Consider the following 15,038-nt stretch of genomic DNA (forward strand, 5'->3'; position numbering starts at 1 on the left):
ATAATGGGCCTCAGTAATACTGAGACTGACTTTCCTGTCTTCTTGGTAGAATAGTAGTCCAGGGCCAAATTTAGGTTTATTTAAGTAAAATAATGAACTGTCATATTACTTACATGCATAAATTTGTAGGCTTGTGCTTACACTTGTCACACACACACACACAAACACAAGTGTGGTTTTCAAAAAGATCATAGGGGCACCAGCACTGTGGCACAGAGGGTTAATGCCCTGGCCTGAAGCGTCGGCATCCCATATGGTCACCGGTTCTAGTCCCAGATGCTCCTCTTCCAATCCAGCTCTCTGCTATAGCCTGGGAAAGCAGTGGAAGATGGCCCAGGTCCTTGGGCTCTGCACCCACATGGGAGACCCAGAAGAAGCTCCTGGCTCCTGGCTTCAGACTGGCTCAGCTCCAGCTGTTGCGACCATCTGGGGAGTGAACCAGTGGATGGAAGACCTCTCTCTCTGTCTCTACCTCTCTCTCTGTAATTCTGTCTTTCAAATAAATAAAATAAATCTTTTTTAAAAAATAGAATTTATTAAAAAAAAGATCATGGAAAATGTGTGCATGGATTTCAAAACTTTTTGCATCCAAATAAACTTATCTGTTAATTCCAATTTCCACAAACTTTTAAAGTACCCTCACATAAATACACATTTGTAAATATAAAATGAATATTATCAAAGCCAAACACAGGTCGCTATGTTGATGGTTCTTCCTAAGAGGAATTTCTTACCCACTTTCATTACCTAGTAGGTAGCAATCTAGCCATAATTCAGGAATTCAAATATTAATCAGAAACTCAAACATCCAGGGATTTAATTCAGGGAATGAGTGTACAGGACAGAGCACCAGAGGGAAGATAGCTACACAGGCAGAGGAATTTCTGACAATGTGCAAAGGATTCCCTCCCAGTATTCCCGTAAGTACTGATGAGCAAGAATATATAAGACTATGTAAAAGTATCCAGAACCCATAATGTAAAATTCACAATGTCAGTCATCTAATCCAAATTTATCAGGCAGGGAAAAAAGCAGGAGAATATGACCCAAAATTAAGAGAAATAAATCAGCGGTAGGTGCTGTGGCGTAGCAGGTAAGGCTGCCGCCTGCAGTGCTAGCATCTTATATGGGCACAGTTCGAGTCCCGGCTGCTCCACTTCCAATCCAGCTCTCTGCTATGCCCTGGGAAAGCAGTAAAAGATGGTCCAAGTCCTTGGGTCCCTGCACCCGCAAGGAGACCTGGAGGAAGCTCCTGGCTCCTGGCTTTGGATCAGCAGAGCTCCAGCAATTGTGACTGATTGGGGAGTGAACTAGTGGATGGAAAACCTTTCTCTCTGTGTGCCTCTCCTTCTCTCTCTGCATTAATTCTGACTTTCAAGTAAATAAATAAATCTTTTTTTAAAAAAAAGAGAAATATATCAGTCAACAGGAACAGACCCAGAAATGACACAAATCATATAATTAGCAGATAAGAATGTTAAAGCAGTTATATTTTATATGTTTAGGAAGATAGAGACAAGAATGAAAATGTTAAGTTCAGCAAAATCCTCACCTATAATACTAGGAAATCGACTTTAACAATGACTAACAATAAATGTTACAAACATATTATTCACATCTGTTTTTATGATCATCAGAAAAAATACCAAAAGTGATTCTGTTCAAGAAACTTCATGTCTAAGATTTATGTGAAGTTCATAGACAAAACTAATTTATAGCAATAAAGATTAAACTTTAGAGAGAAGGTATGAAGGGACTTCAAAAAGCTCATGAAAAATCTAATTAAAAGGTAAGCTGGGGCCGGCGCTGTGGCACAAGTAGGTTAACGCGCAAGCCTGAAGCGCCAGCATCCCATACGGGCGCCGGTTCAAGACCAGGCTGCTCCACTTCCAATCCAGCTCTCTGCTATAGCCTGGGAAAGCAGTAGAAGATGGCCCACGTCTTTGGGCCCCTGCACCCACGTGGGAGACTCAGAAGAAGATCCTGGATCCTGCTTTTGGATCGGTGCAGCTCCGGCCTTTGGGGAGTGAACCAGTGGATGGAAGACTTCTTTCTCTCATGGAAGACACCTCTCTCTCCCTCTCTCTCTCTCTTTCTCTCCTTTCTCTCTATGCCTCTCCTCTCTCTGTATAACTCTGACTTTCAAATAAATAAATAAATCTTAGAAAAAAAGGTAAGTTTGGGGGGCTGGTGCTGCAGAGTAGAAGGTTAAGCCTCCGCCTGCAGCACAGCATTCCATATGGACACTGGTTGGAGTCCTGGCTGCTCCACTTCCAATTCAGACAGAAGGTTACAATCTTTCCTTATAAATTGTTTGATTTTACTTGTTTTTTCATTTTTAAAATATACACATGTTCATGTACTAATTTGATGAAAAATAATTTGTCAAAAACAAAGTATATATAGACTATATACTTTAAAAAATCTAATTGTTAAATACACTTCCCACATGTGAACTAGAGATGAGTAAGCAGTAAGTTCAGGAAGTTAGCAGGAGCAGTGACAGAGGATTCCATAAGGTTTAAACTTATGGGTATTCAGAAGCCTGTTATCTGGCCCCTTTGTTGACATTATTGCTGCAACTGCTTTATTCAAATATGTGTTCTCAAACATCTTAAAGTGTGGGAAATACAGATCCTACCTATTCTGTAGCTTCATTAGGCAAAGTTCATGTTTCTCTTTTTCCCAAGCTAGTTCTTTTTCCACTTGTTGGATTTTGTGAGCCGTTTTTCTGTCAATATCAGCACGGATTTTGGAATCAAGATCAAAATCCTGCAGACAGAATTATCAAAATGAATACCTTATCAATGCACTGTATTGACCCTCTGTTTCATGTACAGATACAGAATTTTAAACTTTTTAAAATTGTTACATGTTAATTTTTAATTAGTTTTGAACAGAATCAATGCGATTTATAGATACAATTCTTTATTTCATAAAAAATTATTTCCTGGGTGGACGTTCCTTCTTATTAAACTAATATGTGCTGTACATTTAAAATATGGAAAGACAAACAAGTTCTTGAGGTGCAGAAAACAAACGTCAGGAGACAGATGTTAAATATATCCAATGTAACTAAAAAGACCTGGACTTTACTTACAAATTGCTTAAATGGAAAAAGGAATTCACTTTTAAGAAATATTTTAAGTAATGGAAAAATCTAGTAAAACAAAGATGCAAACACATACTGATTTACAAAGACCAAATACCTCTTAAATTCTTGTAAACCCTAAATAAGGTTAACATTAAGTGAAAATCAAACATTAAAAGTCCATCAATGTGTAATAAAGAACTCAGTTGCTCAAGTACTACAAAGAATTTCATATTCTTTAAATCTATTCCCAGGATAGTGAATTGACTTTCAACACTAGTCCCTAAGGGTTATTAACAATAGCAGATGATTTTGCTGGACATGTCATTAATTTCTCTTACTGCTTTTATCATTTAGTACAATATAAAACTTCCAATGCAATATTTTATGGCCTCCTTTTTAATCTAACTAGTACCTAGAAAACTCCTTTTTAATCTAACTAGTACCTAGAAAAATAAAGTTCTAGATATAAAGTTGGTGGTTTAAGGCTCAGTAAATAGTAACCACATGTAACTTTTTCTCATAAAGGGAATATGAAAACCAATGTTTCTGTTTTTTTCTTTGTGTGCTTCATATTATTTTGTTCTGTCCAATTTATTTCCAGTAAGAAATAAAAGGATTCTGAATAGGTTCCAAAGAACTGTTACATTTTTTAAGCCAAAAACCTTGGAAAATATATCTTTTTTTTTTGGAAGATTTATTTATTTATTTGAAAGTCAGAGTTACACAGAGAGAGGAGAGGTAGAGAGAGAAAGAGAGAGAGGCCTTCCATCTGCTGGTTCACTCCCCAATTGGCTGAAACACCCAGAGCTGCGCTAATCCGAAGCCAGGAGCCAGGAGCTTCTTTCAGGTCTCCCACGCAGGTGCAGGGCCCCAAGGACTTGGGCCACCTTTCATTGCTTTCTCAGACCACAGCAGAGAGTTGGATTGGAAGTGAAGCAGCCGGGATTTGAACAGGTGCCCATATGAGATGCCAGCACTGCAGGCAGCGGCTTTACTTGCTACGCCACAGCGCCAGCCCTGAAAATAGGTCTTTAGTTCTGGAAGCAAGTAGAAAACATTCTCAAAAGTTCACATTTTCTTCAAGAAATTTTAACGGGAGAGCTTTCACACTGTATGTAATATATTTTTCGTCCCTGTGCTCCCGCAAACATACCTCTCTCTTCAACTCATCCTCATCTTCCACAAGATCATTCACCTGCTCTAAAAGCGGAACCCCTAGGCCTGGATTATATCCGCTCTCAAGACTTCAATATTCTGATCTTTTCCGATCCTGGCATGACGGCTGAAGGTAGCCCTTTAAAATGCAGCTGTTTGGCCTGCTCTGCAACTTTCCTGTGAAGTACCAACATGTCCCGATACTTCCGATGGAGTGCGAGTTCTGACACTGGATTTGGTACCGGCAGATCTTCACAGCTCTCTTCGGAATCCAGCTTCAGAGTCTGAGTCATCAGCTCATTCCCCTGTACGACCTTTCCCTTCCCTGGAAGCCTCATCGGACTCATCAGCCGAACTTGTGTAAGGACTTAGCTCATCCTCAGGCAGTCCATGAATCAATCCCCTCTCAGTGACGTGCAGGGGGAAGAGGACCATTGGGCAGGGTGGGCTGGCCTTCCTCCTGTGGCCTCCCTGGCTCCGCTGCACTGAAGGGCCCGAGGGGAGCATCTCTTCCCGTGACTGCTTCAGTCGGCTTCTCTCGGGCTGATAATGGTCGATCTGTGGATGACAGCTCACAGCTCCTTGAACCGCTCACACACCCAGTGGCCACTCTACTTTGGTTTTTAGCATCTTTTTGTGTTATCTAACACCACGTTCGCAATAGTGGGATGAGAAGGCAAAGTCCAGGAGGTGCCTCATGGATCTGTCTCTTTCCCAGTGTGTTCAGTCTGTTCTCTTTTCTTCCATCGTCTCTGTAGAGACAGAGATGGTTCAGACCCTGAGTTGTGCGGCTGGAAACCTGTGTGGATTCTGCCCAGATTCTTGTATGTATCACTCTCCGGGTCCTGTGGCTTTTGGTCTTTGTGTAGGGGTTGCAGAGGCTTCATCACTGGTTCATTCCTTTCACCAGTGCCATCATCAGAGGAGCAAGTGGGAGCCAGGTTTTCAGGTTGAGCCCGGGACTCAGCGGAATCCAGCAGCCCCTCCTTCTTCACTTGAGAAATGCAGCATTGATTTTCTGGCTCATTAGAGGCATCTAAGTGTATATGTTGATTCACCTGAACTAAGCCATCACTCAGGGAGTCCCTCCTTTCAGCAGGTAAGATGTCACTGTCTACCCTACTGACCTTGGCTAGTGACTGTGAAGTACTCCCCATCAGGTTTAGACCTAACAGCAATTCCACTTATGAAGAGTTTCTTGAACAAAAATGAAAAAATAAGAATACTAATCACAAGGAAGGTACATGGGACTTTGCAAACTCACAAAGGGAAAAAATTAATATAAAACTGACAATTTTGTGATTGTCTTCAAAGCTACAACAATACTAAGTCATCTTTTAGAAACTTTGTGGATCAACCAGGTACTATCTTCTCACTAGATTTGATGAATTATAGAAATGGAATCACAGAAAATCAAATTATACATATACCTACCCTACAGACACTATGGCTATATACTGTAAGCGCTGACAGCCAGATACAATCCTATATTTATACTTAACCTTGTCATAAAAAAATTAAATGAGAAGTAACTAAATCCAATAGTAAACTTGTGTTATGTAGAGGCTTACGTGCTTCCAAACTAAGTTGTGTGGTGGGATCTGCATTAAGAAGTTAAGTTGCAGGGCTGCTGTTGTGGCGCACTAGGTTAATCCTCCACCTGCGGTGCCGGCATCCCATATCGGCACCGGTTCTAGTCCCGATTGCCCCTCTTCCAGTCTAGCTCATAGCTGTGGCACGGGAGGGCAGTGGAGGATGGCCCAAGTGCTTGGGCCCCTACACCCACATGGGAGACCAGGAGGAAGCACTTGGGTCCTGGCTTTGGATCGGCGCAGTGCCAGCCTTGACGGCCATCTGGGGAGTGAACCAGCGGAAGGAAGACCTTTCTTTCTGTCTCTCTCTCACTGTCTGTAACTCTTTCTGTCAAATAAATAAATAAAATCTTTGGGAAAAAAAAAAAAAGTTAAGTTGCTGCAAACACACAGACCGGTCAAAGGGAAGCTTAAAGATGATTTTAATTGTTCCCATTCACTGACAAAGTAGTGGTCACAATTCAGAAACAACTTATGCTAAACTTAAAATCAAATTTACTTAGACTTACTGTCCGTTTAAACTGCATATGCTTTGGTAATTCTTTATTCATTGCTAATAGTTTCAAAAATTCATTCCTCAAAGCTTTGATTCGCTCTCTCTTCCCAGCCTTTATTTCTTCCACTTCTTTCATTAACTTGTCATGCTCTCTTTTTCTCCTGGCATTCTCAATACTGAAAACAAATTTAAAAAGATGACAGGAAAGCATATGAGAAAGCTTATATTTGATAATTCTGAAATTCATTTATGTTGGTCAACTATTAGCTTGCTTTGCAAAAACTAAGGCCTAGTTAGTATTTATCAAAAATTCCCATACCTGTATACTTTGGGATCTTCAATATCTTCTGGAATTGGCTCTGATTCAATTCCATACTAGAGGAAGTAAAGGAAAACATTTTTTATATATAAATATATATATATATATATAATCACATATTTCTATTAAAATATTTAGGAATAAGATGAAGTTTTTTCCCTGCCAACTTAAAAAAATTCTGTTCAAGGTATAAAAATTCTATCTATTTCATATATACAGATTCAGGAACACAGTGATACTTCCCACCCTACCCTCCCTCCCACTCATGCCCTGCCAATTTCTGATAACTGTAGTTTGAAAAATAGCTTCATACAAAACTAGAGAAAACCTGCACCTGATTAAACTTGTCTCTGCTTCATTTAAAGGAGTAGGTAGAAAAAGTCTAGAAACCTAGTCTATGTTTGTAAATAACACCGCAATTTTTCCTTATATGGTAAATTACTAATAATGTGCTATTAACAGGATATGTACACACAAAATTTCTAAATTATTAATTTCAAATGTTTTTGAGCATATCACTTTATTATATGCATAATTTCCCAAGGATCTCATGGGTACCCTAGGGAGATTTTAAAATACATAAATGTATTTTTAATTTTAAGTAAGCATTTTATATAACCTTTTTTTTTTTTTTTTGACAGGCAGAGTTAGACAGTGAGAGAGAGAGAGAGACAAAAAGAAAGGTCTTCCTTCTGTTGGTTCACCCCCCAAATGGCTGCCACGGCTGGCGCACTGCGCCTATCCGAAGCCAGGAGCCAGGTGCTTCTTCCTGGTCTCCCACACGGGTACAGGGCCCAAGCACTTGGGCCATCCTCCACTGCCTTCCCGGGCCACAGTAGAGAGCTGGACTGGAAGAGGAGCAACTGGGATAGAACCGGTGCCCCAAATGGGACTAGAACCTGGAGTACTGGCACTGCAGGTGGAGGATTAGCCCAGTGAGCCACAGCGTGAAAAATTCACAGAATAATACAATCTTCTTGAGAGAAAAAGATAAAATCAGAAATGTAAATCAGTTTAAGTGGGAATCTGAAGTAAATCATCTAAAAGCATGTGTCTATTCAGGGGCTATGTTGTAGAATGTTGTAGTTTGTGATGTTAAGGATGACGAATTATAACCAACTGTACAAGGAATCCAACTACTTGGTTCTGAATTAAAACTGAACTTGTCTAATTCTCTATTATCTCTCATGCAAGGTCTATTTTACTGTCATTTGTCGATAAAGTTGTTGGATTACTTTTTATAAATGTGAAATATAAACACAGTGTTATATATATATGAAATGAGTACATAGTTTTATGGAAGTCAAGTTTATGACTTTAGTAAAAGTTAAGTCAAACATGCTTAATATAAGATACAGTGATGGCTAATAAATTGTACTTAACTGTTTTTCAGGCGTTAAGCATGTAAAATTTTATTTACTTTTATTCTTCTATTGCCCAGAGCTAAGTCTCTAGCATCATGTGATTTCCAGTGCTTATACTGATATTCAGCCAACAGTGTCCTGGACATAATTGTTTAAAATAAGGTTGGGTTAAACAAAGATGTTCCTTACAGTTCCAAAATGTATGCCATTGTACCTAATTCCTGGCTACACATTAGAATTATGTACAGAATATTGTTTAATACATTGATGCCTTGACCTAAACTTCAGAGATTCTAATTTAATTATTCTTGGTAGTACTCAGGCATCTGAACTTTTAATGTTTCCCTAGATAATTCTAAAGTACGGTGGGATAAGAACCTCAGACCTATACAGAACTTAGTTAGATGTCTTATTTTCTTTTTCAACTCTTTGTGACTTCACCTTCTTAAAAGCACAGTCTGCCTTAGTGGTTAAAGAAAAAAAATGGTGGGGCAGATGTTGCAGTGTAGTGGGTTTAGCACATCCCATATTGGAATGCAGGTTCAAGTGGCTGCTACTCTACTTCCAATCCAGTTTCCTGCTAGTGCACCTGGATGACAGCAGACAGTGGTCCAAGTACTTGGATTCCTGATACCATTTGGGATACTTGGGTGGAGTTCCTGGCTCCTGGCTTTAGCCTGACACAGTGCTGGCTCTTGTGGGCATCTGGGGACTGAACCAGCAGATAGAATATCTCTTCCCCCTTTCTGCTTTTCAAATAAATAAATAAATGTCTTGAAAAATAGTGCTTGTAGACATATAGGCTTCTAAGGAGAAAGCTGACTGTACACAAAAATATGAAGATTTTGTTTTTGTTTATATACATTTCCTTCTGTGATTCCTCTCTCCAAGACTAATCCTCTTTATTTATTTTTTGACAGGCAGAGTGGACAGTGAGAGAGAGAGAGACAGAGAGAAAGGTCTCCTTTTGCCATTGGTTCATCCTCCAATGGACACTGCGGCCAGCGCGCTGCAGCCGGCGCACCGCGCTGATCCGAAGCCAGGAGCCAGGTGCTTTTCCTGGTCTCCCATGGGGTGCAGGGCCCAAGCACTTGGGCCATCCTCCACTGCACTCCCGGGCCACAGCAGAGAGCTGGCCTGGAAGAGGGGCAACCGGGACAGAATCCTGCACCCCAACCAGGACTAGAAACCGGTGTGCCGGCGCCGCAAGGCAGAGGATTAGCCTAGTGAGCCACGGCGCCGGCCTGACTAATCCTCTTTAAATGTTGGATCAGACTCCAAATTTTGCTGCTATTAAAAGCAATGAAAATTTTCCTGCTCATAGCTTCCCTACATTGTGTGTTCTTTTGAAGAAAGTTACGAATTAAATGGGAACCCAACATGTTCATAGGAATTTTAACTAGAGTCCTTCTAATATAACTACTAAGACTTCAGGAGAAATTCTAATGGTTAATAAGTAGTGGTTTTGGCCAGCGCCACGGCTCACTAGGCTAATCCTCTGCCTTGCGGCGCCAGCACACCGGGTTCTAGTCCCGGTCGGGGCGCTGGATTCTGTCCCGGTTGCTCCTCTTCCAGGCCAGCTCTCTGCTGTGGCCCGGGAGTGCAGTGGAGGATGGCCCAAGTCCTTGGGCCCTGCACCCCATGGGAGACCAGGATAAGTACCTGGCTCCTGGCTTCGGATATGCGCGGTGCACCAGCTGCAGCGCACCAGCTGCGGCGGCCATTGGAGGGTGAACCAATGGCAAAAGGAAGACCTTTCTCTCTGTCTCTCTCTCTCACTGTCCACTCTGCCTGTCAAAAAAAAAAAAAAAAAAAGTAGTGGTTTTATCCAAAGGAACCACCTTGATAACAGAAAATGCAGGTTCTATGACAATACATAATTTGGGGATCCAAAATCTCAATCTTCCTCAAAAGCCAAGAATAATCTATATAGCCAAAGAATAAAATAATTTATACTGAAAAAAAGACTTATTTACTTGAAAGGCAGAGGGACAGAGATACAGAGAGACCAGGAATTCCATCTGGGTCTCCCACATAGTTATATTAGAAAGATCATTCCTATGAGCATGTTGGGTTCCCATTTAATAGGTAACTTTCTTGAGTCACGAATTCAAGTACTTATGGCATCATCTGTTGCCTCCCAGATGCATTAGCAGGAAGCTGGGTGGGAAGCATGGAGGAGTCTGGACCTGAACCAGCACTCCAGTATCAGATTTAAGTGTCCTGAGTAGACGCTTATCCCACCGTAACACCCAATCCATACTGAGTCTTTGATCATGATTCACATTATCATGTTCTAATACCAAGGCTTATACTTTTTTCTATAATGAATGAATAAAAACCAAAATATATATCTGAAAAAAATGTGCATCTTTCAAAAAACTTGATTAAGAGATTGACTGACAATGTTTTTCTACTTATTACCAGTTGAATTCTTTATTTAGTGGAGAATAAAGCTTGCGATTATAAAGTAAGTTAGAAGTATGTCATTGTAAAATATAAAAGAAAAATAAATAAAGAAGACAGAGGGTGGGAGCAAGGAAGGAGGGGAGAGTAGGGTGGGAAGTATTATTATGTTCTTAAAACTGTATATATGAGACACATGAAATTTGTTGTCTGTATAAATTTTTAAAATATGAAAAAATAAATTGACACAGAAAAATTGATGTATTCTTTCTTAGTTTAGGGAACAACAACCTTTAGTAATAAAAGAAACACAATACCATTAATGTCAGATAAAGAAGCATTAGGAAATAAAATTATAATATTTGTAGGAAGATCAGACTACAAGGTGAATGTGTCTAAACAGTTTTAAGTTTTTAAAAATACTAATAATTTTAACATCACTATTCTAAAATAAAGTTTGCAATTATCATTATGGCTATTAGTTAGTTAATTGGTTTGTTTAGTTACTTACATACCCTGGGAGATGGCACTTTGGCTTTGAGTTCTTTCTTTAATACAAATTCAGAAAAAATGTTAAAAATAAAGATATTACTATCTGCTCCAGCAGTCACCAAAAAACGGTCATCAAAACTAGTAGAAATGCTTTTAATGCATCCATAATTATTGTCATGCATACTGAAGTGCCAATATTCCACCAAATTGGCTAATGAAGTATCATTCTCACTTAAGGTATAGACTCGAATTGCTCCATTTCTCATTCCACAAAACATCATAGTTTGGTTAATGCTATGAAACAAAAAGAAAGTAAATAATTGTTCCTGTTAATCTAAAGGTAATTTTCAATTTCCAATTAATTGCCAAATGAATACATTTTTAATAGCAAAAACGTATGGATTGAACTGCATATACTGAAAATTCCTGTGTTGAAGTCCAAACTCCTAATACCTCAGAAGTAGCTGTACCGTGAGACAGGCTCTTTAAAGGAGTAATTAAGTTAAAATGAGAACCTTAAGGTGGTCCTAATCCAGTCTGACTGGCATCCTTACAAGAAATGGAGATTAGGACACAGGCAGAGAGGCACCAGGGATACCATGCATATAGGAAATACCAGGCCAGGACAGAGTGAGGAGGCAGATATCTGCAAGGCAAGGAGAGAGACCTCAAGAAAATCCAAATCTGGTGACAGTTTCAGCCTGAAACTCCAGCCTCCAGAACGGAGAAAATAAATTTCCATTGTGTAAGCCTATAGGCTGTGATATTTTATTCTGGCAGCCTTAACAAACTAAGGACTGAGGGAAAAAAAAAAGTCAATTTGAAGTTTGGATGCACTGTATTACATCTTCAGATGAATTACTGGCATATATGATCAGTTCTTTTATATCCAATGGAAAATAATGAAAATTTTTTCTCTAGAATCATGTCATCCTAATCCTTCACTTTCTGACCATGCAGTCGGAGCGTCCTCCTAAGTAACAGAAGGTACATCCACACAATTCAATAATGTGATAAACACAAATTCTGAAAAAGTAGGTGATGGGTGGGTTTAAATGCAATTTCAGGACTAGCTTTTATTTATTTATTTGTTCATTCATTCATCCAAATGTTGTTTGAGTATCCCTTCATCTGGATGGATCCTTTAAAAATTACAATACCTTTAATGAACATAAACACCAACGCTAATGGGATATAGTTTTTTTTTTCTAACAAACTTTAAAAAATTCTGTTCACCTGAAAGTGATAGCTTGGATGGGGTTATCTTCTGTATCCTCAAGAAAACAGAAATCAAAAGGTTCATCTTTCTGTTCTTTGAAATCACTCTCTTTATCATATGAGGGGAATGCACAGTGATACAGAAAACCAGAATCATAGCCACCCTGTCAAAATAGATAAATATCAAAGAATGTGATACGTGGACATAACACATTTGACAATTTTTTTATTATTCCAAATTTTAAAAACATAAAATAGATGCTTTAAAACATATACTTTATATGACTTCTATGATTCTTGATATATTTCATTATTTTCATAAAGTATCCCCATCATTCATTTATATGCAACTATATAATTATAAGTGCATATGAAGGTTTGTGCTTAGAAGTTACCCTGTAAGGACACACTGGTACAGTATGGCTCCCATATAGCTCTCAAACACTGACAGGTGCCCCAGTACACCACCAGACATAATGACCACACCCACTGGGGTCCACTGTGGTGGGCCCACTCCAGACAGAAATGCGCATATTCTACATTTCTGCCATATCAGCTACACTTCAGATGCATGTGTCTGCCAGAGCAGTCTTGCCCCCGTGGGATCTTTGAAAGTGACAAGAGCCAAAAACCACAGCCAGGTATCCCATGCCAACAAAGCTCTTCCACCTAAGATGTTTCCCACAAACCCTACAGCTTAGGTCACTGAGACATTACCCATACTGATTATGCTGAAAACCTACATGAATACTACTACCTCAAAGCACATACTAGGAAGCAATGGTAATAGCCTATCCAACCAACATCCTAAGACACATCACCAGAACAAAACCTTTGACAATAAAAGCCACCCCATAAAATTGGTAGAGGCAACTGGTGTGTCAGATGCCCAAATATCAATGCAAGACCACAAGAAACATTAAGAAAACATGGCAACATGGTACCTCCAAAGGAACACACTAGTTCTCTGGCAATAGATCCTGAAGACAGGGAAAACTGATGAATCACCTGACAAAGCATTAAAAAATGATTTTAAGGAAAACTTAAAAGAGATATAAAAGAAAACAGAAAGAAAAGTCAACAAAAGCAGATAAATTCATTATATGAATGAGAAATTTAGCAAAGATACAGAAATCATTTAAAAAAGAATAAAATAGAAATCTCTGAGCTAGAGAATTGAATAATTGAAATTAAGAAATATAATTGAGAGCAACAAGAGCAGATTGGATCAAACAGGAGAATTTCTAAGCTTAAAGACTATTCTTTTGCAAAAACTTAGACAAAAAAAAAAGAGAGAAAAGTCAAAAGAATGAAGAAAGCCTATGAGATTTATAGGACACCATTAAGTGGCAAATATTAAGATTATGGATGGGGCCGGCACTGTGGCATAGCAGGTAAAGCCGCGACCTGCAGTGCCGGCATCCCATATGAGCACCAGTTCAAGTCCCAGCTACTCCACTTCTGATCCAACTCTCTGTTATGCCCTGGGAAAGCAGTAGAAGATGGGCCAAGTGCTTGGGCCCCTGCATGTCCGTGGAAGACCTGGAGGAAGCTCCTGTCTCCTGGCTTTGGATTGGCCCAGTTCCAGCCGTTGTGGCTGATTGGGGAGTGAACCAGTGGATGGCAGATCTTTCTCTCTGCCTCTCCTCTTTCTGTGTAACTCTTTCAAATAAATAAATAAATCTTTTTTAAAAATTATTATGGATGTTCCAGATGAAGAGAAGAAGAAAGGCATAGAAAGCCTATTCAATAAAATAATTGCTAAACACTGTCCAAGTCATGGGGAAGTTATGAACATTCAGGTCCAGGAAGCTCAAAGGACTACTAATTGACTCAATAACAACAAAAGGACCTTCTTTGGGAATACTGCTTATATATATATATATATATATATATATATATATATATATATATGCTTATATATAAGCAAACTGTTAAAAGTAAAAGACAAAGAATAATTCTAAAAAGCACAAGCAGAAAGTGTCAAGTCACATTTAAAGATATTCCTGTTAGACTAATAGGAAACTTCTCAGCAGAAACCTTGCAAACCAGAAGAAAGTGAGAAATTTTCAAAGGCCTGAAAGAAAAAAAACTTGCCAATCAAAACTACTATACCCAGGAACACCATACTTCAGAAATTAAGGAGAAATAAAGTCTTTGCAAGACTAACAAAAACTAAGGGAATTCATTATCATGAGATCAGCCCTACAAGCAAAGCCTAAGGGAATCCTACATTAGAAGTAGAATTATAACAACTAGCATCACAAAAGCATGTGAAAGCACAAAACTCATTATGGGAGACACAACAAGGACATAAAGAAAGCGAACCACAAGTAAGAATGATGATGAGCAGAAAACAATTAACAAAGTGACAGAAGTATGTATTTACTTATTAATAATAACCATAGGGGCCAGGGCTGTGGCGCAGCGGGTTAACGCCCTGGCCTGAGGTGCTGGCATCCCATATGGGCGCTGGTTCAAGACCCGGCTGCTCCACTTCCAACCCAGCTCTCTGCTATGGCCTGGGAAAGCAGTAGAAGATGGCCCAAGACCTTGGGCCCCTGCACCCGTGTGGGAGACCTGGAAGAAGCTCCTGGCTCCTGGCTTTGGATCGGGGCAGCTCCGGCCATTGTGGCCAATTGGGGAGTGAACCAGTGGATGGAAGACCTTTCTCTCTCTTTCTGTCTCTCCTCTCTCTGTGTAACTCTGACTTTCAAATAAATAAATAAATCTTAAAAAAATAATAATCATAAACAGATTAAATCTCCCATTTTAAAATATAGCCTGGTCTAATGTGTGAAAAAAATAAAAACAATATATGCTGTCTACAGAAATTCACTTTATTTTTCCCCCAGAAGCCTTTTATTTAAGGAAAACAAACTTCATGCATTTCATAAGTACA

General features: G+C 39.3%; 1 protein-coding gene and 1 pseudogene across 7 annotated transcripts in view; both read right to left on the reverse strand.

Annotated features, from left to right (window-relative positions):
• CFAP44 (cilia and flagella associated protein 44) overlaps nt 1–15,038 on the reverse strand; it is a 131,967-nt gene that overhangs the window by 47,345 nt on the left and 69,584 nt on the right. For 6 of the 7 annotated variants that reach the window (XR_011387872.2, XR_016233084.1, XR_016233085.1 and 3 more), the window contains 5 exons: nt 12,155–12,300; nt 10,942–11,212; nt 6,657–6,712; nt 6,351–6,513; nt 2,642–2,772 (listed from right to left, as the gene is read on the reverse strand). Coding sequence is in view for 4 of the 7 variants with exons in the window: in XM_070072115.2 (XP_069928216.1) it covers nt 2,642–2,772; nt 6,351–6,513; nt 6,657–6,712; nt 10,942–11,212; nt 12,155–12,300 (767 nt within the window). In the remaining 3 variants the exon portion in view is untranslated. The remainder of the gene's footprint in view (nt 1–2,641; nt 2,773–6,350; nt 6,514–6,656; nt 6,713–10,941; nt 11,213–12,154; nt 12,301–15,038) is intronic. The other variant, XM_070072118.2, reaches the window with a different exon arrangement.
• Nucleotides 4,042–5,406, reverse strand: LOC127482943 (serine/threonine-protein kinase Nek4 pseudogene; annotated as a pseudogene).

This window comes from Oryctolagus cuniculus, chromosome 4 (assembly GCF_051225735.1).
Source record: "Oryctolagus cuniculus isolate XC-2025 breed Fujian yellow rabbit chromosome 4, ASM5122573v1, whole genome shotgun sequence".
NCBI classification, from domain to species: Eukaryota; Metazoa; Chordata; class Mammalia; order Lagomorpha; family Leporidae; genus Oryctolagus; species Oryctolagus cuniculus.